Source organism: Drosophila melanogaster, chromosome X (genome assembly GCF_000001215.4).
Source record: "Drosophila melanogaster chromosome X".
In the NCBI taxonomy this organism is placed as follows: Eukaryota; Metazoa; Arthropoda; class Insecta; order Diptera; family Drosophilidae; genus Drosophila; species Drosophila melanogaster.
In genome coordinates, this window is record NC_004354.4 from 1,669,417 (window position 1) to 1,692,789 (window position 23,373).

Consider the following 23,373-nt stretch of genomic DNA (forward strand, 5'->3'; position numbering starts at 1 on the left):
AAAGATGAACAATAAATTAAATATATATGTGTTTATTATATAAATTGATTCAACGGATTACGTTTGCCAACTATCGAATCGCAGTGCAAACGATGTCACTGTATCGATAAGTCGATTGCCCGCGGCGAACAGAGCATTTAACATCAGACTTAACAGCGAGTGCTCTGCTGCGCTGCGCGCACTTAACATTTGCATTTTGTTTTGTTCGTAGTTTATCAATTCGAGTCGAGATACTTTTGTGTTTCACCTACGTATCACACCCGACCGATTCTTCCCATGCACGGATCTGTGGCAGATCACCTGGCGGACCGAACGAGCCTGCAGAACCGCCCAGAAAGTAGCTCCTCTCCGCTGGGACTGGGATGTGCGCAAAGCATTTAAATTGTGAACACTTCCGTATGATTGCGATTCCTCGGATGTGGATGACCGCTCCGTTCCCGCGCCACCTAGTCGAGGAGTAAACCTGCCAGGGAGCACCTAGTGGAATTCATTTCGGAGGCGACATGCTCGCGTACACCCACGTAAGTCCAATGCGCATGCAGCTCTGCTAGTGTATGGGTGTACCTGTAGCAGGAGGGGTAGGGGTATGGACATGGGCATGCCGATACTGATATTGTGTTTATAATCTCGAAAGCACTCTAAATTGCTCCGAGGGAGGGGTGCTGCTAGTGAGGTTATACTACCCATGGCTCTATATTTTATACCACACCCAGTTATTATACTCATACAGCATAGGTATTTCTCATATTGTAGTTGTGAAAAGAAGCGCATTTGCCTTGAAATCAGAGGCCATCTTTAGTTAATCCTCGTATCCTCACACGCTATGGAACATTTAAGCCAAAAAGGAAATGTTTTCCATACCAAACCTATTATTGGCCTATGGTAATACCAAACTGTTATGCTGTTTTGACCAGCCAAAGATCTGGAAATAGCCCCCTTCCACTTCCACTCCATGCCGAAGCCGACAATTTGCCACCAACCGACACCGACCCGCCCACAATTGCTGCCTAACACAATTAATCTTTTTATTGCCCTTTTATCACATACGATTCGTTAATTAATTGCCGAATTAGCATGGCAGTGTTGTTGGCAGTTGGCCCGCAAGACGCTAAATCGAGTGGGCAAACAATTAGAAACCAGTTGGATACCGAAGACCCTCCCGACTCCCAGAGCCGCAGGCCCAGCAACTTATGCGTACAGGGTGTGCCTCACTTACCCTAATTACGGCAATTGGAGGACGAGCCAGGCCAAGCCCTCGTCGGTCTAATTCGATTTGCAAACAAACGCGTCTGGTGTAGCAAATATTTGCATATGTATGTCCAACGTGCGACACGGCGTTTTTCCCATTTCCCCACTCGATTCGCTTTAACGCGCCCTTTGATTGTCGTTGTCGTTGCAGGGCACATGGCTCCTGCTCCTGCTGCTCCTTGTAGCAGGCGCATGCGCGCGGCCAGAAATAGCACACACACCGGATCCGGCTGCACTAGGCGAGGAGTCTACTCCACATGCACACGCACATCCACAGGCTCGCCATCATCACCATGCCCATCCCCATGCGCCGCTGAAGGAAGATGAGCAGGGAACAGCAATACCTGCTCCCATCCTAACAACTGATAACGTGGGCATTGGGGAAACCACGACGGCATCAAGTTTGGCCGAGACGCAAAGCATGTCCGATCCGGGATCTGTGACAGACACAACATCCACAAGCACATCGCACTCCACCTCGACCACGTCGACCACTTCGCCCGCACCCCTTCCGCCGGCTGCTCCCGAACAGCCCGAGTATCTGAAGCACTGCTTCTATGCAGAAGAGCAGCTGTGTGGCCACACCTTTGACGGACGAGCCGAAACCTCCGAGGGCCAGGGCTCGACAGTCGCGCAGTCGGAAGCCCAGAACCGAGGAGGACAGGGGAACAGCCAGTGCCAGTGCAGGGAGCACCCGACGCGGCCAAACTCCTGGTACTGCTGCAACATATCGCAGCTGACGATGATCTCAAGCTGCAGCAACATATCCAAGTGGACCAACCTGCACGTGCGCAACATGACTGTGGAGGACATGGACCTCTCCAATCCAATATTCCGATCCCTGCAGTCGCTTGCCGTGACGGACGGCAATATCACTCGACTGGTGAACGCCTTTCCGCGGCTCTCGGCTCTTAAGTGCCTAAACATATCAAACAACAACATCTCGGAGATCCACTCGAGGGCGGTGAAGGACGTGCCCCATCTGGAGTTCTTCGGCATGTCGAACAACAATCTCTCGCTGGTGCCTCACCGAAACCAGAACAAGAACATTACGCTGGATATCAGGTGAGTAAGGCCATATGTTTAGAAAAGGAAGAGGCCTAACCAAACGATTCTTTTCAGTGGCAACATGCGCATGCTGTGCACTCCGCTAAACGAGATAATATACACCGAATCTATTAATTTCCTGAACCCGAAGCACTCCTACTGTCAGTATAACGCCACACACACCTGGTTTCAGTCCACGGACAAGGTGTCCGTGGAGCAGCTGGAGAACAGAAAGCGGTGTGTGACTAATTGTCCGGTTATTCCGAACTACGGCAGCTGCAATTGTACGCTGGAGAATATTATGATCATACAGGACAACCAGTCGAAGCCCCAGTGCCACGTAGACTGTTCCAATCTTGGCCTGGTGGAGCTACCCCAAAGACTGCCGGACAACACATTTATGCTCAATATCACAAACAACAAGATAACCAGCCTGGGCGATTACTTCCATACCAATCCCACCTACCACAATATTAACCGTCTCTTGGCCGATAACAACCAGATATCCTCCATCTATGAGTTCGAGGGTACCAAGTTCATCGAAACCTTTCAGCGCATCTACATGCGAAACAATTCGCTGAGCAAGGTGAGTGCTCTGACCTACTAATGTACCAATCCCTAAAACAAACTGTATCTTTCTACAACGATATAGATTCCGGAGTACTTTCTCAACAATGCCCTGATGGACTCTGGCCTGGGCCGTCGTATTTACCTGGCAGGCAACAAGCTGCAGTGCGACTGCAACTCGGCAAAGACGCTGCAAAATTGGCTTAAGGAGCGTAGCTCCGATATACCCGACTATATGGAGATACGCTGTCGCAACATGCCCCAGAGAGTCATCGAACTGCAGGAGGCCAAACTATGCCAGTCCCCACCAGACTGGACCGATTACATATACTATTTAATAGCCGCCGAGGTCCTGCTGCTGCTCGCCCTTATTACCAAGGTGTCCTACGACTATTGGGTCTTCAAGACGGCTGGCTATCTGCCCTGGCCGGCCAGTAAAATGCCCAAGTTGCCATGCGATTGGCTGTGCGAATCGTAGAGCCAGAGTGGAGAGTAAGATGGCCAGTTGGTCAAACAGACGGCCAGACTGTGACACAATCACATGACAGAGCGTATTCTCATACGTGTCCTACCTTTATATGTATCCGACTGTATCTGCGGAACCGTGTGCCTTCTATATTCATACATATGTGAACGATTTTTGTGGTGTGTAGCCTTAAGAACAGTGTGCATGCACTTGACGATTTGTAGTGGGTGCGGTGGATCTGGAAGTATAAAATGGAGGAGTAACGTTGATCAGCACCATTGCTTAGGGTCGTGAGCTTAGTCAGCCTACTTACATGTGGCAATAAATCAATAGAGAAACTCGTGTTCGGAGTTCATTTTACGAATGATATTTATTGTTGTGGTTTGTTGTGATTTAAATAGAATAATTATTATTAAGAAAAAAATACGCACTTCCAACTCTTCCGATGCAGCTGCAATTTGAATTGAGCTCTGCATCTCCCTTCTCCCAGTGGGGCGAGGGTTTTGGTTTGGTTTTAGATCGCCATTAGATCGTTATTAGATCGTGATCGTGATCGCGATGCTAAATACCTGTGTAGGCGTGTGAGTGTGTATGTGTGTGGTGTGTAGTGTAGTGTGATTCGGTGTATTGTGCCTTTTGGGAATATAAGTGGGGTCACGATGCCTTCGATTTGGCCACGTGCCCTGGTTTAACTTTATACTTAAATATGTTGACTTGGTATTATTAGGGGACTCTTTAACACTGCCTTTCGCATAGGTTGTTATTTATTATCGTCGTATTTCATCGTATTCATCATCGTAGGCATGTATATATGTTCTTTTAAATGTGTATTCGTTGCGTGGTTTTGCATGTAAATATATATGTTATACATATTCGTCGAATGGCGCTAAATAAACAATACAAATCTTCTAACTTAGGTAAATATCTGTCTTTGTGTATATATGCCATGTATATAAATGTCTCGAGCGCGCACCTAAGTTACATACATAAGTGTTTTGGCGTATAGTCCTGATGTCAAGTCTATTGCACATGGGGGGCATCTAAACTGGGACTACCTATAAAGGATACGGCTCACTGTTGTGCTTGTGGCACCACCGCATCAGCAGTGGCCTGGAGGAGGTGTATTTGAGCTATTGGAGGATATACATTTAATAGAACTATGCATTTATACATACATATGTGAGTAGCGAATAGCAGATGCAGATGCAGTTACATATACTCTAAAGTGTTCATTGCAACCTGTTCGTGTGGCATGGTGTTAGATCTTATGCTACGGCGCTCGTCCTATGTGTGAAGTTCGCTCCGCTCCCGAATGAATCAGGATCGGTGTGGCGAACTCAGCAGACCTCATTTAGACTTCGAAAATTGAACAATTTAAGGAATGCATGTTTGTGTTTAATCGATATAAAATGTGGCAGAGGTGCAACAAATTACTCTCAAGTCGTGTGTTACAAGTTTATTTAAATGTAAATTAGCCTATAATACTGAAGTCTAATACTGGCCGGGCAGTAAGGTTAACAAATCTATGTGTGTGCACGAGTGTGCTCTTTCCCCGTTCCATCCAAATCCACACTTGGATTTGGACCCTCCAAAAACAATGCAATGCAGTCAAGAGCGTACTCGATATCCTGATCGTGTGGGAAGAGAAGCCCGTTTCTGGGCAAGGCCCATGTGTAAAATAACCGTGGACGTGGCCTTGGGGTCTCTGGATCCTGGGCCTGGCTGGCCAGCCACTGACCACCGTTCGATGTAGCGTGTAGCGTTGAATGCATATAGCTAAGGACATATGTGTTACCCATTTGATAGGTGCAGCATGTAAACAATAGAACCGTCGGTAGTCCGATGGGCACCAGCACTCTCCGCCAATCCGGTCGGGAATAACGAGCTGAGGCCTCCACTACGCAGTGGCTGGAGGGAGTGCTGTTTGTCGCTTCTCTTGGGGAAGGGGGATAAAATTAGCTAGTCATCTTTATAACAAAAATAAGTACAATATCTTTAGCTTCCGCCATCGTATTTCATATTGTATCTTGATGAGCTACATATATAGAACTATCAGTCTCACGTCCCATACCAAGGTAATAATAAAAATCTATGACATATTATTTAAGTACATACGTAGATCTGTACATGTGCATAATGGTTAATCTTCAAACTTCAATCGGCCTGTGCTCCTACGACTGTGTGTTGTGTGGCGTTTTGCTTTGCTATGCCGGTGTATGGTGTATGGGTTGCTTCTAAGTGTTATATGTTGTGTTGTGGCCAGGTCCTGGCCTCTGGATCCCACATCCTGATTTTTAGATTCTAGACTTTGGATTTTGGTTCAGGGGCGGGTGGTGCGGCTGGACCTTAACACATAGTCCACATGTATGGATGTAGGGATGCTGGGATTTAATGGCTGTGTCGTGGCATAGTGCTGGGGATTATGGTGCTGGTGTCTTGGAGAACTTATTGTTCTCCAACGCCAAACGCCTGCCCATCTCCTGCTCTTGAACTATGTATATGACCTATAACTTCGTTGAAACAACAACAAAAACACAACATGCAACAAGTACATCAATGTAAGCGAATACATACATAAATACATTCATCTGGGCATTTTTACTCTGGTGCATGGGGTGTACGGTTGCCCGTTTTTTGGTTTTTTGCTTTATGTTTTTTATATGGGGGTGCACAAGTTACTTATACGTCTTTTGATTTGTGTTTCGATTCGATACTGTATGCTTTCGTTTAGTTTTGCTTCCGATAATTTGCCCTGCGTTCTCACAGACAACACATAAAGTACATCGGATGCGGATGCTGGATTTGTGCAAACACATATTTGTGTACGACAATTAGATGATATTAAATACAAGTACGCTGTGAGTTAGTCCGTGCTCATCCTAACAAACGAAAAGGTGTTTGCCATTCATATTCAATCATTACTATCGTCTCGTTTCGTTCTCATTTGTCAATGCCTCCAACGTTTCTATATCGGAATTGGATTTGGATTTGGATTCGGAATCGTAGTCCCCACATATTATGGGTATGGGTGTTGATGGGCCTCGACTAGTCTGGTCCGCAATCTCAGATATAAAAATCTCAACTGCTCCGATTAAATGTCAATTTTAGCTTCGTTCCACGCCAATTTCCAGTTGTGTTAAAGTATCTCGGTCTCGTACAGCTGTTTAGTGGTCGTTGTGGCGGTCTGGTGTTGGGAGTTCAAATTCAAATTCAAATTCGAGTTCGAGTTCGAGTTGGAGTGTGCAGCAGCAGCGCTCGCACCAGCCGCCCCTGCAGCTCCAGCACCACCACCACCGCCGATCGCACCGCTCGTAGCATCACTGGCCACCACGCCGCCATTGGTAGCCGCAGCAGCAGCCGCCGCTGCCGCCGCAGCTGCGGCTCCACTAGTCTCACAGGCTAGACTCAATGCGGCTATCTTCTGCTGGATGTTTGTCTCGCTGCCCAGCTTCCGGAGTGTATTGCTGCCACTTGCGATGTCCTGTGCAGAGGAGGAGGAAGAGGAGGCCACATCCACCGAAGGCAGCTTGCTCATCTGCTGCAACCGCTGGTACTGCTCCTGCAGCATCTTTTGCTTCTTGAGCAGCTCCTGGTGGCGCATCTCGAGGGCCACCTGGCGCTGCACATGATCGTTGCCGGACTCGTTGCCGCTCGAGTTGTCCCCGCTTGAGGTGTCGCCGCTAACGACGGACGTAGTCTCACCCACTATTCCCTTGTTTCCTGTGGCATTGCTATTGGCATTGGCATTGGCATTGGCGCTGGCATTTGAATTGGAATTGGGAATCAAATTGACTGTGGCTGCGGCAGCCTGGTTTGGTGGCACGTTCGGGCTGGTTGGACTGGCCAGTGGACTGCGTGAGCTGGTGCGTGGCGGCGGAGGTGGCGGGATGCGCTTGTGGCCCACCTTGGTGATCAATTCAGCGTTTCGCTCGGGCACGGGTGGCTTGCTGCTGCTGCCGCCGTTGGCCAGGCTGGTCGAGGACGAGGTCTCGCTGGCCCGCGGGCCAGTCGGTGGCGGCCCAGGCAGTTCGCCATCCGACTCACTGGGATAGGAGTGCAGGCGTCGCAGGCTGCCCATGTTGGTGTGCACCATCAGCTGTGCCTGCGACTGCGACTGCTGGTGGGTGAGCACTCCTCGCTGGGCTTGAGCTTGGGCCGAAACAGTTCCCGAGGCGACAGCGATGACCATGCTGCCGGTGGTCGCTTGCTGCACATTGACGCTCGCCTCCGTGTAGAGACGGGCCTGCGATATTTGCGTGGTGACGGTGCTTTGTACTGCGGCCTGGGCGCTTTCGTCGGATGCCGAGTCTTCAGGGCGAATCTGCGGAGGGAGACTTGGACCCCATGAGTTTGGCTGGGGATGGGGGACGCGCTTGGTGAGCACACTTACCTCGTATAGTTGCTGGTGCTGGTGCTGCTGCTGTTGTTGCTGCTGCTGTTGCTGCTGCTGCTGCTGTTGTTGGGCGATGGGCTTGGAGAATGTCTTGAGCTCATCTAGCAGAGCATCGAGTGCGTTTTCGGGTGCGAGTCCCCCGCTGAGAGCGAACGACCCCATCCTGGGTGTTGGGATTGGCTACAAGAACACACAATTAGGCGGTAAAACACTGGCACTAATGTAGCTCCCGGGAGGCGAAGGCGAGGTATAGTACATAATATATATAGATATATATATATATATATATAAAATTATATATATATATATAGTAAGTAGTCACATTTATACATTCGGCAATTAGTAGGTACTCAAATGGGACATGTATATTCTCGCAAAATATCTGAATACGCATACAAATCCGATACAATACGCAAATAACCCAGCAATATACATATGTATCTACAAGTGTAGCCAAACCAAAAAGACCGCCAAGGCGTTGAAATATATTGTACATAGGTGCAGTTGGTTGCAGTAGGTTCGGATCATGCAGTGAATAAAGCCGGCGTCTCGCAAAACTTTACTGAACGAACAATCAATCAAAGAAATGGGAACACATATGGAAGCGTATAGTACTAGAACATGATCGGTTGCCGGATAGAGTGTGTCAGTACATCGAGCTAATGCATATTCACAAGCAGGCAGGCAACAAGCAACAAGGTAAGCGTTCTACAATGGTGGACAGTGGATGATGCTGTACGGATGATGGTGAGCGATGGTTTATCGTTTATCCAAGGCACAAGTATGTGGTATGTGGTATAATTAACCAATAACTTCATAGGCGACGCGGCGAATGAAACGGTGTGGATGCGGATGCGGATGCAAATGCAGATGTGATTGACAGATGATGTTCTTGTATTCTCTAAGCTCTAAGTGGAAATGAATTGCACCCCGTGGCAATGTAGTATTCATGGATTGCACGGAAGTCTTCACCGAGTACAAAGTGAAAAGTGTCTTCTATATGCTAGAGTGTCTCTACTGATTCTTCTTCTGCTGACCGCTTACTCGACACTAGATCCCAGCTTTGGATGCGGTTAGTGTAGTGGCTCTGATAGCTTAGTTGGTACTGGTACTTATACTTCTAACTTTAGTTCTGATCATGATTCTTGGGGAAAAGGGGGGTATAACGCTCTTAGAGGAGGAGCTACGCGTGTGATTGATGAGGGGCTGATAGGTCGATGGATTGGTAGATTGTTGAAACTTCAAAGACAACAATCGATGAGTGAGAACAGTGACTGACAGTGATGACTGTTTGCATACTTGATTGACTGCAATACAATTGGCCGTTTGATTGTCTGGTTGAGATTAATTGCTTGGTACTAAGATGGGTTATGACTGGGAGCGCGGGAGCTCGGAATGTTCGGTATGAGGGACTTGGAGGTTCGGGGAAGTGGCTGTTTTGTACGTACATAAACGGGTACACACACTTATACATACACATATTCTCTAAATCGTATTTTGGTATATTGGTATATACACACACATGATCGCAACTACAAAATATCAATTAAAAGTTAAACAGATTTGGGTACGATTAGCTGAGTTAGGTGAGTTTCTCTTCTTCAGCGGGGAGTGTCCGTACGATTGGAATGAATGGAAACACATTGTGAACAGTTTATGGGAGCAATGAGCCACTCCAAAGTAGGGCTTAGGCTCTATCTCGGCACCTTCGTACTTGTCTTAGGTGCCACTTAAAACACTCCACTTCCGGCTGCGTGTGATTGGCTCTACTCTTGCTGACCCTTGTTTTCACGGGCATTCTTCGATGAGTCTCGGACAACATGATCGCTAATTGCACGACTGAGGAGAACGCTTCAGCCGGAACTGGAGATCCAGACAATCAAGTTAAATGCGAGCTCACCGAGGGGGTGGGGAGGGGTGTTGTGTACACATTTGGGGAAGGAGACAAAGACAAAACAACATGTACAACAAGGAACGAACATCAACAGAAGACTTGCAAAGCAGCGAACACTGAAAACAAAACTCTTCGTACGTATATGAAACTATGGACATGGGAACGGATTCTGGTGATGGGTGGGTGTGGATGTCGGTGTACTTATTTCAAGGCGTTTTTAGAGTCGGAAAAGGTAGGGAGAAGAGTTCATGTTGCACTGAGTCAAAGGAAAGTGGGTGTTGGCCCCATTTGAAAACACGGAAAGAACTTCGTTTTACAATCGGAAAGAAAGTAGGATCTTTGGATTCTGTTTATTCTACTGTGCGCCTTTGATCTTGAGGATCTTGATCCTTGATTTTGAGAAGGTAACATCTGAATCTAAGGACGCGGCTGCGTTTGATGTACATATATATCCTGTACTGGATCGGAAAATGGAAAGTGGGTAGGAGACTGGGGCTTCCAACAGTAATCACACACAAACAGTCATTCAAATAGGCTTTTCATTATACATACATATGTACACAGGATACACAGGAACATGGGCATGTAGCTATGTTGGGTAGTTTGGTTAGTTGGTGGTTGGTTAGTTGGTTGGTTGGTTGGTTGGTTGGTTGGTTGGTTGGTTGGTTAATTGGTTGGTTGGTTGGTTTGAGGAGTGTTCTTCTGGTGGCTTATGGACAGCTTTGATGATTGATTTGATATGGGTTTCGAGTTTAGTACGAGTATTAGTTTAGTTAGAAGTTTATAGCAGTAGTAAATAGTATACAAAATATAAACTAGTATGTTTAATGCAGAGCAAATTATGTTTAGCAAAAAGAAAAGTGAATTATTCTTATGATTTCATCTTTTTCAAAACGGTATTTTTCTTTTTGGTTTTTTTTTTTTTAATTATATTTGGATTTTGGTTGAATTTCTTTTAGGTTTGATTGTTTGTTTTTTGTTTGGTTTTTTTTTTTCGTAAATGTTCTTTTATATTTGAATTTTCAGTCATTACTCAGTAATTGCCTCTTTGAAGTTTGAACTCCATCGCCAGTTAAACTATGTGGGTTGTAGTTGTTGTTGTAAACGTTATTCAAAAAATGTTTGAGAAAAGGCAAAAAGAGAAAACGAAGGTAAACTTCATTTTATAAGACGTTAGCTTTGCTTTATAAATTAACTTGTTGTGTTCTGTTTGATTAATTGGATTTAGACGTTCTCAGCATGGATGATGGTTGCAACTGGATACTTGGTAGTTAAACAAAATGTTTTATGTATCTGTATCTGTAGTTGTAGTTCTTGTATTCGATTGCTATTATAGTTGGTTGTGTGCTCAAATATCTAAGGCCCAACAGGGCAAGCTCAGAACAAATAGCTTTGGGGTTGAGGGGCAAGGGGCAGTAGCAGGGGCATGGCGCAATGGGTCTAGGGCTAAAGGGTCTAGGGTCAAGGGTTAAAGGGGCACGGAACGGAACGCGGGTCTAAGGTCGTCGCGATGCCATTCAATTCGAATTGACTGGACTGGATCGAATTTCGATACTGCTACACTCGCCGAAGGAATTGGTTGAATGGTTTTGAATAATTTGTGTAAAATGAACGATGAACCAAAACACTAGTTATGTAACAACAGCCAATTGCAACTTATTCATAATATAAACGCACAAAATATAAACCGAAGACTACAAACGAATAAATGTAAGTAATCAAAATTATTTCGGTATTCAAATTTTGCACAGTACCCAATTCAAATGGAAAATCACCGCCTCAACTCGAAGTGAAGTGAAGAGTCTGATGTGGGATATGCTTCAATCGACTCTGCTTCCACATATGTACATACATACATGTATCCATAAATGTGCTTATCCCGCTAAATTCGACACATTCGAGGACACCGACAGAGAGACGGACAGACGGACGGACGGACGGACGGACTCATTGGGGAAAAAGAGGTTTCGAAGCACCTACATATGTATATGATAATGTTCGTTAAGAAGTATCGCAGGATCGCAGGATCGCAGACTCGGGTGAAAACTACGAGTTTCGAGAGAATATCAGATCTGATCTGGTGAGGTGGATTCGAAATAAAAGCACAGCAAACTCGATATACGGTAGGACGAAAGCAACTAATCTCTGCGATAGAAATAGTGGAAACAATACTTTTATACATATGTATATATAGTCATGACACGTTATGGAGCAGTAGTATAATATGTATATAAGTATATGAAAATCGAGGTGTGGTCAGGCCTCATAACGCTTTCTTCGATTTGGTTTTGAACTAGCTCTGTGTAACTGTCGCAACACCACGTTCTCCACGTTTTCTCTCCAGGCACTTCGGATGCTTCGCACTCACCTTGTCGGGCGCCGAGATGTCCGCGGATCGTGGTGTCTCCTCACTAATAGTCGGCTCGTTCGGCGGCAGCCGTTGCTCCTGCACGCTGGCCAAGCTGTCAAATGCAAAACAAAAGGACAATGAGCTCCTCATTTCGGGCACGGGGGGGGCAGGATGAAGGGCGAAGGACAAACCGTTTGAGCGTCACCAGTGTGCCGGTCAGCTTCTTGCAGCGACGTAGCGCCGACTCCAAACGGTCGGGCTCTTCTTTGAGGAACTTTTCTTCTCGCACCACTTTCTCCATCTCGTTAGACAGGATGCAGCGCAAGCCATTCGACAGGGATGGGAACTTTAGCTTCAGCTCGGCGACGGTTTTGCTAAAAAGGAACTTGTTTATTGTTCGATCCTGGGTCATATTCGACCACTCACCTTGCCCGGCTCAGCACCAGAGCCATGTCTTCCACGGCCGTCATGTTGACGCGTGTTCGCCGGTTAATGACCTCGCCGCGCAGGTTCTCAACAGACCCCTCCAGGTCGCTGAGGTCCTTCTCCAGGCGGATTACTTCTTGCTTGTAGAGCTCCTCCTCCCGCGAAATGCGTGTGGCGTCCTGGTCGCCCTGGTGATCCCAGAAGCTGCCGCTGCTCGCCAGCAGAGTAGCGCGAATCCGCATGAAGGTTCCCTTGATGTCTTCGCGCACGGCAACAGCCTGGGCCTGCGAGAGGCGCCTCAGGGTGCGCACCTCCATGCGCAGGTCCTTGGCCTTCTTCTGCAGGCCGCGCAAATGGTTGTACACCTCAGGAGCCAGGGCAATGTCCGCCCGGTAGTTGGGATGAGCGGTCTGGGCTAGCACGATCGGCTTGGGGGGCGGAGGAGGCTTTAGTCGGTCACGCTCTGTGGAGGGAGGGAAGATGGTCAGGAGAGCACTCGGCGAATTGGGGAACTTGTTAATGGACAAATGTGGCTGATGCAGGCGTGCCGTGTTCTTACCTTGGGACGAGGTGCGTGGAAGAGTGGACGACTTGATTGCCGGCTTGGTTGGCTTCGTTTCGGCTGTAAAGACCACGCCCATTTCGGAGGCAGTGAGTTGCAGTGGTGAGAAAGGGAAACGAATGGCTTGCATTGTGTCTAGGAAGCGTTTCACCCACACCAATCAACCGCACTCAGAATAAAATTCGCTCTAACTTTAATAATCGCCACGGTTTATTATCACTTTTTTTTTGTAAATTTTCTTTCTTTCTAGTATGCTCGTCCATGGGATTATCTCAGTTTTTGATTGATTTTTATTCTGAGTGCAAGGCTGTACATATAAATAAATTACCGGCATGTAGGGGATTGTGAGACTTTGGTATTCCCTGTATGTCATCGCTAAATGACACGGACTTCTCAAAGGACACGGATTTTTCTGCAAGACAAGGACAAGACAATATGTGACGGCTTTTCAGAGGCTGCAAAGGATTGGGCCTCCGGTTCCGGCGACACTTACGGCACGAGTTTTTGCCCAGCTTGGGAGCTTTCTCCCGAATGTACAGCTCATCCCCGGAGCCGTTGGCTGCGCGGCGTGCGGAAGAGAGAACAAATTAGACATGTAGTTAGAGGGGAGAGACCGGGTGCAAGGAGTCTGGAAGTTGGGCCATGTCTTTAGATCTACAAAGCGGTGCTACAAGCCAAGCGAGTGCCGTGGACAACATTCAGGGATTGCAGGGACTCATATTCGTACCTTGCATCTGCGACGGCACGACCAGATAGTTTGGGTCCAGAGTGGGCACGGCCAGCGGGGCAATCTGGGGGTTCTGGTTAACGAGGGCCTTCTGCACTAGTCCCGTCAGGTTGGCCAGCTGCCTTTCCATGTGCTCCACACGAATCCGATGCAAGTCTTCGGGCCTGCAAGTGCGTAAGCAAAAAGTCACCAAATCAGTACAAAACTCAAAAACTTGTCTCCAGGTGTTGCGTGCTTGGCAAGCAGCGATCATTGGGCCACACATCCGCTGGCACCACATCGCTCCAATTGCGCAGCCAAGCCTAGGCATCCGACATCAGAGCATAGACACCGGAATTGGATTTGGTATCCAAGTCGAAGTCGAAGTCGAAACGCGGGTCGCAGCACTTAGCGCATGGGAGCGTGAACCAAAACAGCAAGAATGCAGCTGCATGACTGCATAAGCTGCTATTCGACTTCTTTATACCCTAACCTGCGCTGCGCTGTGCTGTCAGGCCGCTCATCTGGTCCAATATACCCTCCGTCTCGTTTGGCCGTTGGAGGCAGCGAAAAGTAAGTCCGTGCTAGCACGCAATGTCGGTGCCAATCCGCTTTCGCAGTCGACGAGTTGGAGCTGCGCAAGAACCACCAAGAGCTGCCCGCAAAGACATGACTACATGCAGTGGTATGTACGATGCAATTCTATTCGATTGGGAAACCCAGTGTCAGTGGACTCATGACCAATCCGAACAGTGACCAGCACACCAGCGCGGTTTGCCCGCTGCCTGGCTAACTTCCAGGTGGACGAGCTGCTGCTGTTAAAGAAGTCCGTGATGAGTATGGAGGCGCTGGATAAGAACGATAGTCTCCAGCCGACTACGGAATGCCCACAGATGGCGCCGGATGGATCGCCACTGCCAGAGCGAATGGCCTTGATGGCCGCAGATCGGTAAGCCTGCTTTCCATTAGTTCACAACATGAAGCTTTACTAGATGATTGCAGGGGTGAGCACGACACCACTGGCTCCCATGGTCCCTGGCACTCCCATCCACACGCGCCGACTTCCTGGACCGAGGAAAAGCCCTCAAAGTTGCAGACCCTATTCCAGATCAGCATTACGGCCCTGGCCTTTCTCTCCTTCGGCGGCTATCTACTCTGCCTAATCGTGCAGGCCATCAAGAGCAAGGGCACCACCTACTTCCATCCGGTGGCCACGGCCACGACCAGCTCATCCACAAGCAATGTGAAACGCATCAAGATATACCGCCGCAGCAAGCGCAGCTCTGTGCGCCCCGATACCGATCTGCCAACCCTGCTGCAGCAGGACTACGCCTCCTACATGAAATCTTTGCGAGATCGCGGCTGGGGCATGCTTACCTAGTGGGATCGTAGATCTGGTTGCCGCGATGCGTGAGGCGGTTGGGTCCTGGTCCCACCTTTATGCCGTACAGTGCGTACTGATCCTCTGTCATGGTTCCATCGCTGTAAATGGCAAAGATTAGTTAAGATGCTAATGCTACTACAACAACATCTATTCCTACTCCCCCCCTCGCACCTCTGCTCCTCGTCGATAATGGGCGCCACCACGGCGCCCCTCGTTCCGTACTGGCTGTAGTATGGCTCCTCGTAGTTTCCGCGGCTACTGCGCTCCGGGGAACTGGTATATCCATCTGCAAATACAGCCTGGTCGTTTAGAACTTGGACTCTTAATGATGGGAGGATCGTAGCTATGTGCGTGCTTGGTAGCCTATAGTTTGTGGTTCAATTTAGGTATAACGAAACGCAATAAAGGAACGCAAACGAGCAATTCGAAATGAAGCGAATGAAATGCATGATTGGGGCCGCATAAATAAATGCTTCCGATTGGATGTGTGGATAGTGCACAGTCAGTGTGCATTTGAGATTGAGATTCGTTTTGGATTTGGATTTGAATTTCAAGCGCAAGCCAATGGATAATCAGATGCAATCGCTATAATGTGATGTGATGTGATATGTAATGTAAAATGCGAAATGCGAAATGTCACCGCTTATATTGCACACACACTTTGGGTAAATGGAAGCGATCGTACAATGCTAGCTATAAGTGGGTAGAAAGGCAAATTCTTGTGTACCTGGAATGCTGTATAACTGATCCGGGGTGTAGGGGAACAGGGGTTCCATGCTACCCCTTGGATTAAGCGATCTGAGTGGTTTCACAGGCGCTCCTTTTTCGGTTCGTTGGTTCAGATACATAGGTTTGGTTTGGTTCGGTTCGGTTTGGTTTGGTTTGATTGGTGTTCGAGTTTGAGTGTGTTAATGGTTATGGATGGATTGAACATGAATCATATTTAGACTGGGCTTTCACTGCAGAATGCGCATGACAGAGAACTGAACTGAACGGAACTAAACCGAAACGAATCCCGCATAATACTAAAGTCCCGGGAAGAAGGGAAGCGGTGGGCAGGAGGGGGGTCAGGTCACCTAAGAAGGAGGACGAGGAGGATCGGTCAAATCAAAACAAGAGTGCACTACTCGGAGCGAATCAAAGGAATACGGAATCAATTAGTCGGCAATCTCGACTGTTTTACGCACCCATCGACACCTTGTTCCGTTCTGAAGAGTACATGCCTCGCGGCAGTGTCTGCGATGAGCCCACGTAGTAGGGCGCCGGTTGTTTGCCAATCTGAAAGATGGATAGATAAACGGTGTTGGATTAGTTCAATGATTGGATCGCCGGAGGCCAGTGGCAGGGGCACGAGTACTTTGATTAACACTGCCAATTGGCCTTCGTTCAAGAAGTGAAATGAAATGTCCAATATGGTTTCTCCGCTCTTTAATAGCTATAATGTTTTGCAGCCCATCCCAAATCATTGCGGACGGACACGTACGCGCTGGCACACTGAGAGAAATGCAAGCGTAGTAGATGAAAACTAATTAAAACTATTGTAAGACATCCTCTCATGGCTTCGTTTCGAAAGATACAGCTAATCTTCTACGCATTTGTTTTTTGTGGCCAACAGCAATGCTTCGCACAGTGAGTGCTTTTGATTGGGAGTCAAACGCGAGCTCACGGCCGTGGCAAGATGAATACCAGTTAATTGGCATATGTACCATAATCCACCCACCACTCCTCTACCCGAACCAGCCACCTTCACTGCCAAATCGGCTAAATTCGCGGAACTCAACGCGTTTTCCTATATTCGTCTAGCACTGAGTGGCAGTATTGGCGATCATTGGGTCAAGGAGGTGGATATGCTCCACGGTAAGTTCTGGGCGCACGATATGTTCGTAAGCAAGGTGCATTGGATTATCAAGCCCTGGAGTGCAGCAAGTGCAAGTGGTTGGCTCATTCACCGCCCGCCACGGCACACTGCAGGCCAACTCAGCCCACAAACCTCAACCAGTTTCTGATTCAGTTTCGATTTCAATACAACCATTTTACAATTTGTTACAACCGAGCAAGACCGACGGCCAGCTGAGCAGAGCTCGGCGGCAAAGCTGCTGTTTTTGTTACGGCAGCGGCTGGGATTTTGGCGCAACTCAACCTGGCTGTGGCGTATGCGTGGATGATTAGTGAAGTGCGAGACATCGCGGCAATCGGACGTTACAGACGCGTGGAAGATTGAATCTTCAAGACCCGGTCCCAGGCCCAGACCCAGACCCAGACCGAGACTAGGATCACAGCCAAAATCAATTGGAGTGACAGTAACCCAATAAACGAAATGGCGCAGCGGCTTCATCTAGCGCTGGTCGGTGTGGTGCTCCTAAACGCGACCGCCTCCTTCGCCTGGAAGCCCATCGTTGGCGGCGGCAGCGGGATTAGCGGCGGCACTGCCGCCTACAGCCTCAAGCAATCGCATCCAGGGGCGGCGAGCAGTAGCCATGAAATATCCACCAGCTTCTCGCAGTTCGGCGGCGACAAGGAGACCACCGAAGTCGAGGACGAGCTCTTGCTGGGTCGCGCTGCCATTGTGAACGGCGTCGATTCCAGTGCAGCGGTGTCCCATCCAATCAGCTTTGCTGACCACTTGGAGGACCAGTACGAGTCGTACAGCATCGAGGACGAGGCGCCCAAAGAGCCGCTGGCCTTCCCGCGGTCTCCAGTGTACGGCTCCGATCGCTGCAGCGTCAAGAAGTTCGCCTTCAATCAGGACGGCGAGGTGGAGTACGGCAATCCGATGCCGGAACTGGACCAGTTTACTATCTGCTTTTGGATGCGATTCACTAACCACAGCGGCGACCACGTCCTCTTGACCTACGAGGGTAAGTGAGTGGGCTTGGGTGGGCTGTGGGTAGTGGGTATTGGGTAGTGGTTGGGATCAGCCTCTCACCGTGACTTGCTTCAGCGGCAAGCGAGACAAAGGCTGCACAATGGTCACTGGGCGAATGCTATTGCATAAGCGGACAACGGGAGACGGGTGACGGACGTCGATCTTTTGATGGGCCACCGCTTCAGCGAGAGACCTTCGCTTGTGGGCAATGAAATTTTATTTGTGAATTTGTGGGCCACGCTCCGGCAATCGCACCTGGCTGCGACTGAGTGGCTACGAAAGTGAAAGGAAGCCCACTTCCTGATGCAAGTCGGCAGCACCCAGTTTGATGGTCAGCTATGATGCTGGTGAAGATTATGACGATGGTGCTGCTGATGTGGGACGAGAAGTGCTGCTGCTGCATAATGCCGCCCTCAAGATTCGTTTTGTTTTCAAACGTCTTGAATATGTTTGGATATTTTCAACTGCCCCAGGTCGTCGATGCCACCGCTGCTCTTGGCGTCGTCGCTGCTGTTGTTGATGCTGTTGCTGTTGTTGTTGATGCTGTTGATGTTGTTGTCTGCGTTGTTGTCGCTGCGGTCGCATTACATAAGCGATAATTTACCTGTTTCCAGTTGGATGTCGTCGGCATTGTTGGTGTCGCACTCTCAGCTGTGGGTAGCAGCTTAAGCCAATGCTGAAGCTAACACGCTTAAACCGAAGCTGAAGTTCAAGCGGCGGGCCTTAGCATTTGACATAATTCCAGAGCGTCAACTCAAGTAGTAGTGATCAGCAGCCAAGCTTCCGGATAGGAAGTGCTTTACTCACAGCCGGTGGTGATTTGGTGATTCATATTTAAATGTATGCATATCACATGTTGCCAGCGTAACAGGATTTGCCGCATGCCGGTTGTATAACCAACCGCCTGGCTCACCGCTTGGGCGGGTTTCCTGATCGCATCTGATCACCGATGGGGGGATTCCTCGTGGCTCGTGAGATGACTAGTTGCCTAGCGAAACGTTCTGGCCATTGAGCCATCGAGTTGTTGGTAGTAGTTGGGAACGCTGCTCCACTCAGTTTCGCAATCTGAGCCGCCGTTACCATTATTGGCATGAAAGCGAGTCTCAAAGCCAATCTGATCCACTTATGCATCCACATCCACATTCACACTTGCAGCTGGAAAGGAACCACGCGAGGTGCAAATCTGGGTCGCAAATGCGCAGAATTCCAGTTTCCTTTCGATGGCCATAAAAGGTCAGCAAATGTACAGGTAAGTCTAGACGCAACCATCCATCGATCAATCCGGCGTCAATCCGTCGAATCTTTATCGTTTTTCTGCTCAAGATTGAACTACCCGTTGAAAATGCGCCAGTGGCATCACATGTGCAGCTCGTGGAATGGCAAGACGGGCGAGTGGCAGGCCTGGCTGAAGGCAGAACGCATTGGGCGTGGTTTCCACAACTCGGTGAGTTTGACTCCATTTGACTCCAATTACGCATATTGCAAAATGCCTTGTTCGCGTTTTCACTTTCGGCGTGCGAATGTCAGCTGCTATAATCTCAAATCTCCGTCTCCACTTAATTCTTAATTGCTTCAGTTGGTGGGACATAAAATCCCAGCGAATGGCAAGCTGCGCTCCGGCGGCAGTTCGGTCACCGGCGAGGTGAGCCACGGCCTCCACTTCGAGATGACGCTCGTCCAGGTCTATCGGGTGGCGCTCAGTGCAGGCAAGGCGCATCGCGACCACAAGCACCACCATGTCCACCACTTTGATCACGAGGGCCAGGAGGTCTCCAGCACCACTCGTGCCCCACCCTCGGTAAGTTCGTAACCAGTGCCCACGGAGACAATATAACACGCCAGACCTCCATTCAGATTAATCGTCCTCAACCCATGCACACGCTGCTCGCCAGTGGCCAGATCCCGACCCGGGTGCGCATCAACTTGGCCAATCCGCCGCCGACTGCAAGTGGTGCTCCCGCTCCTGGCGCGGCCGGAGCTCCGACCGATTCCGCCCAGCAGGCCATCACCATCAACACAAATTTTGTGAACGGACAGATAAACGCGGGATCGCGACTGGTGGCCCAGCAACTCCTTGGCCTCTCGCCGCCGAGCGGATTGCAGCCTAGTGGCGGTGGCAAACGCTTCCAAATGCTAAGTAACTCAGCCAACGTGCAGTTCATCGACGAAACGGAGACCCACATCCAGTTCAAGAGGAACACCGACGCCACTAAGAAGGTTCAGAAGCGCGGCCTGGTGCTGCTGGACGATGGATCTGTGGTGGACGACGGTGTCGGTTCCGGAACGGATGGGAGCTTGATTTACAACGGTCTCGCCGACTTTGGCGGACAGCAATTTAAGCAGGATCTTACGCTCAAGATGAGCCTGGAGGAGGAGATCAGCACGCACGACCGAGAGCCCGCCGAGGAGGAGGTAAGGGCCGTGATGGCCATCTGTAGCAGCTGCCACACGGAGCCTTTCCAGGGTGCCATCGTGTTTTCGTGGAAGGATGTGCGCGAGCACATGAACAACGCCCTCAAGGGCCTCAGTGTGGGTCCATGTGGTAACTTCTAGTTGTTCCCAAAGTTCGGATAACATTCTAGTGTCCTAGGACCCCAGCTTAAGCTTTCCCAGCCCCACCCCATTATTTCCATATCTTTTTTTTTTCTATATATGTACGAATAAGTATTCGATTGGTTGGGCATCTTGTGCCACAATTGTCCATGTGGGAGTCAACGCTTTACTGTTGCCACCCATTTGGCCACCAAACAATCCTTGACTCGCTCATGGACACCAATCCATCCTGCTTCCCTAAGCCCTACATCCTCACCCTAGCAATTACGCGGTGATATTGAATAAAGGACTATTTAACTGATACCATCTAGCAGCACTTACCTTTGATTTGTGGATATGCTGGTGCTTGTAGTCCGAGTCGAACTCCGGCTCGCTGAAGTAGCTCTGATCCTGATCCCAATTGGCCTGCGCCTGCGGCAGGGGTTGGGGTATTCCAGGGCCGCCGGGCAGAATCTGGGGCGGGGCTGCCACCTCAGTGGACTCAAAGAGACGCAGCACGGAGCGATCCCTGATCTCGCGCAGATGCGAGCGCACGTCCTCCAGCTCGTAGAACATATCCTTGCTGGCATCGTGAATGTAAATCTTCACATTGGGCCCCTCCAGATATGACATGGTCAACTGGCGCGGAAACGAGCGTACGAACAGGGCGCGCACCGTATCAATCGAAGTGATCTCGTTGGGCAGCAGGGCGCGCTTCGTCTCCGAGCGGTACTGCAGAAAGACCAGGCCCAGCGGTCGTTCCAGAGTTTTCGAGGGCGTGCGTACCACGGGGAGCGAGGAGCGCTGCTTGCCGCCCCTCCGGAATCCGGTGCTGGCCGTTTCCACCTCCGACATGATGCCGGGATCGTCGTCGAACAGCGGTCCCTGGTTAACAGGCGCATAACCGCGCATCGGCTGGTTCTTTTTGTTCTTCTGCGCGCGCGTACTCATCTAAGAAGGGACAAGAATCAGAAACTGATGGTAGAAACGAGTTGAGATGGGAGATGGAGCTCACCTCCAGATCCATGGCCCGCTGTTGCTGGGGCGCCATCTGATGGGCGTGTGGATGCTGCGAGCCGTAGACCAGCATATCGCCGCCGAGCGTATGTCGTCGTGGATCGTCGCGTCGCATGGCTCGTCGTCTTTCGTCGCCACCTGGGGAAACACATAGACACTGAGGATGGGGCTACAGATCCGTGGACGTCTTTGGTCCTTAACATACCCTGTTCATTCGACGGAAGCCGTCCCGACTTTGCCTCATTCTGCCAGTCTTCTTCTGAAAGAGAGGGAGCTGGAGTTAGGCTCATTTCATTTCGCTTCCTTCCGATTTATGGATTCCGATTACTTACCGCCCTCTCTACCCTTGCGCTTCTTCTTCGACGAGGAGCTGCTGCTGCCGCCGACGCTCTGGTTGGAGGAGGCGCTCTTGTCCTTACTCTTCCAACGGATCAACATCCTGCAGCCGTTTGAGATGTGCGGAGCTCAGTGGCTATGTTGCAGCTGCAGAAAATGAGAGACAACGGGGCGTATGGGTAACGTGAAAATGTCCTTATTTTTTTGGTCTTTGTTTACGTTTGGTACCGGCAACAACACGCTAAACCGCACACACACAACATGCAACTTTGGTGTAGATAAACCATGTATCCTCGCACATTCTTTAACAGGGTGTGGTGGAATGGAGTGGAGCCTCGCAGTGGCAGTGCCAGTGCTCAATGCAAAAAGTATGCAACGGAGTGCGCAAACTCTGCTCTGCAACACGGAATGGAGCAAGAAAGCAGGACAGAGCGGAAGGCGTGACTGGAGCTGGATCTGGAACTGCATGCGGATCTGGATCGGGACCCCAGAAATGCGGCTGGCAGAACAGACAATAGTGTTGGCCGAATACAATTGTTCATCGCAGTTGCCATTAAGATGCCATTTGCTGAGAGAACACGAATCACTTTCGAATTTGTTTTGCATATGTAAACGTTTTTGGAGTTGGAAGTTGCTTTAAACAAGGCATGTCAAGTTATTTTGGCTGCATGTACATGTTTATCTCGAGCAAGAAATCCGAGGAAGGGGCACCAAAAGGAAACGGACGCAGAGATGGGTACACACGAAACATGGTATACTTTTCAGTGCAGCACTTCACGGGTTTTAGTATGCCTTTGCCTTTGCCAGTGCCAGTGCCTGGGAATATGTACACAGCCACCCACATTCACTGCCCATCGGCATTATTGCGGGCCACTAAAGGAATTTTTGATTAGTTTTAGGTGCGGTGCCCCGGCCCGTTTTTTCCCAGCCGCCATTAATTGTGTCAGTTGCGTCCAGTTTCCAGGGCACGAGTGCACATTAAACACGGTGGAGGGGAGCTCGTGTCTGTTGACTTTTCCACACACGTCAGCGGTCAGTTGGCTGGATTCCTTTGGGTTTTCATGGGGGATCTCGTCCTAGCTGTACCTTGTATACCTATGCACCTTTGGGGGTGTGTGGGCGGTTCACCGGCGATGTTTCTGGCATTTTCTCAAACCGCACTTGCCTTGCCGATTCAGGAAGGTTTCACAATTAACGGGTCTAGGTGCTCATAGCTCGAGGAGCTCACCGATTTAGCCGTGTCCTTAGGATAAAGATTCGATTCAATTCGCTTCGCTTTGCACTCGTCACTACACAGCTTTCTGGAGTCAGGACACGGCACTCGTCCACCGACGCAGCATAACGCCAGAAGAGCAGAAATATTTCTGGTATATCTACACCGGAAAGCGTTTCCGCCCTAGCCGAACGAGGACTGCGTGCTTGCACGGCGCATGCGTTACCAATCGAGTGTTCCCGGACCAGCGAAGTTCCCTGGCATCCAGCCGTCAGAGGTCCTGGCATCCCTGCATTCCGACGCTGCTCTGTTGTGTGTGTTTACCTGGTGCCGGGGCAATCGAGTAATTTTCTTGGCGGTTGAGCG

At 49.5% G+C, this 23,373-nt stretch overlaps 4 protein-coding genes across 16 annotated transcripts; 3 read left to right on the top strand and 1 right to left on the bottom strand.

Moving 5' to 3' along the window:
* Positions 1-153: 153 nt before the first annotated feature.
* hfw (halfway) lies at positions 154-4,192 on the top strand. 2 transcript variants are annotated; one of them, NM_001272206.1, is made up of 4 exons: positions 154-521; positions 1,400-2,313; positions 2,371-2,881; positions 2,948-4,192. In NM_001272206.1, the coding sequence occupies exons 1-4, from the start codon at positions 504-506 to the stop codon at positions 3,338-3,340; spliced, it is 1,836 nt and encodes a 611-aa protein (NP_001259135.1). In that variant the 5' UTR covers positions 154-503; the 3' UTR covers positions 3,341-4,192. The 2 variants fall into 2 exon arrangements, with proteins under 2 accessions (NP_001259135.1, NP_569933.2); NM_130577.4 differs by having other exon boundaries at positions 2,948-3,694.
* Positions 3,694-23,352, bottom strand: CG32809 (uncharacterized protein). Of its 11 annotated transcripts, none has more exons than NM_130578.3 (18): positions 22,960-23,131; positions 21,791-21,941; positions 21,664-21,717; positions 21,457-21,596; positions 20,784-21,392; positions 16,231-16,321; positions 15,215-15,329; positions 15,037-15,141; positions 13,681-13,844; positions 13,447-13,512; positions 13,282-13,365; positions 12,951-13,013; positions 12,392-12,854; positions 12,157-12,339; positions 11,984-12,077; positions 7,719-7,901; positions 5,903-7,649; positions 5,664-5,832 (listed from the first exon to the last, which is right to left on the bottom strand). In NM_130578.3, exons 2-17 carry the CDS (start codon positions 21,894-21,896, stop codon positions 6,465-6,467), a joined length of 3,705 nt encoding a protein of 1,234 aa, NP_569934.2. In that variant the 5' UTR covers positions 21,897-21,941; positions 22,960-23,131; the 3' UTR covers positions 5,664-5,832; positions 5,903-6,464. The 11 variants fall into 10 exon arrangements, with proteins under 11 accessions (NP_001245466.1, NP_001259137.1, NP_001259139.1 ...); NM_001258537.3 differs by adding an exon at positions 15,771-15,863 and having other exon boundaries at positions 3,694-7,649; positions 21,664-21,714; positions 23,023-23,352; NM_001272209.3 differs by lacking the exon at positions 5,664-5,832 and adding an exon at positions 15,771-15,863 and having other exon boundaries at positions 5,987-7,662; positions 21,664-21,714; positions 23,023-23,352.
* CG14797 (uncharacterized protein) lies at positions 12,150-15,475 on the top strand. 2 transcript variants are annotated; one of them, NM_001258539.1, is made up of 4 exons: positions 12,150-13,850; positions 13,905-14,344; positions 14,413-14,608; positions 14,662-15,475. In NM_001258539.1, the coding sequence occupies exons 2-4, from the start codon at positions 14,254-14,256 to the stop codon at positions 15,038-15,040; spliced, it is 666 nt and encodes a 221-aa protein (NP_001245468.1). In that variant the 5' UTR covers positions 12,150-13,850; positions 13,905-14,253; the 3' UTR covers positions 15,041-15,475. The 2 variants fall into 2 exon arrangements, with proteins under 2 accessions (NP_001245468.1, NP_569936.2); NM_130580.3 differs by having other exon boundaries at positions 13,831-13,850.
* Positions 17,208-20,771, top strand: b6. Its single transcript, NM_058017.5, has 5 exons — positions 17,208-17,901; positions 19,065-19,158; positions 19,233-19,353; positions 19,486-19,707; positions 19,764-20,771. The coding sequence occupies exons 1-5, from the start codon at positions 17,361-17,363 to the stop codon at positions 20,460-20,462; spliced, it is 1,677 nt and encodes a 558-aa protein (NP_477365.1). The 5' UTR covers positions 17,208-17,360; the 3' UTR covers positions 20,463-20,771.
* Positions 23,353-23,373: the final 21 nt, after the last annotated feature.

Excerpts from the sequence above, each read along its gene's own strand:
- CG14797 (NM_001258539.1), top strand. The coding sequence starts at position 14,254 with ATGTCGGTGCCAATCCGCTTTCGCAGTCGACGAGTTGGAGCTGCGCAA. Across the intron at positions 14,345-14,412 it reads AGACATGACTACATGCAGTG|TGACCAGCACACCAGCGCGG; the intron begins GTATGTACGATG and ends CAATCCGAACAG. Across the intron at positions 14,609-14,661 it reads GCCTTGATGGCCGCAGATCG|GGGTGAGCACGACACCACTG; the intron begins GTAAGCCTGCTT and ends AGATGATTGCAG.
- b6 (NM_058017.5), top strand. The coding sequence starts at position 17,361 with ATGGCGCAGCGGCTTCATCTAGCGCTGGTCGGTGTGGTGCTCCTAAAC. Across the intron at positions 17,902-19,064 it reads CGTCCTCTTGACCTACGAGG|CTGGAAAGGAACCACGCGAG; the intron begins GTAAGTGAGTGG and ends TCACACTTGCAG. Across the intron at positions 19,354-19,485 it reads GGCGTGGTTTCCACAACTCG|TTGGTGGGACATAAAATCCC; the intron begins GTGAGTTTGACT and ends TAATTGCTTCAG.
- CG32809 (NM_001258537.3), bottom strand. The coding sequence starts at position 21,896 with ATGTTGATCCGTTGGAAGAGTAAGGACAAGAGCGCCTCCTCCAACCAG. Across the intron at positions 13,845-15,036 it reads CAGATCTACGATCCCACTAG|GCCCGAAGACTTGCATCGGA; the intron begins GTAAGCATGCCC and ends ACGCACTTGCAG. Across the intron at positions 7,902-11,983 it reads ACATCTCGGCGCCCGACAAG|CCAATCCCAACACCCAGGAT; the intron begins GTGAGTGCGAAG and ends GTGTTCTTGTAG.
- hfw (NM_001272206.1), top strand. Across the intron at positions 2,314-2,370 it reads AACATTACGCTGGATATCAG|TGGCAACATGCGCATGCTGT; the intron begins GTGAGTAAGGCC and ends GATTCTTTTCAG. Across the intron at positions 2,882-2,947 it reads GAAACAATTCGCTGAGCAAG|ATTCCGGAGTACTTTCTCAA; the intron begins GTGAGTGCTCTG and ends ACAACGATATAG.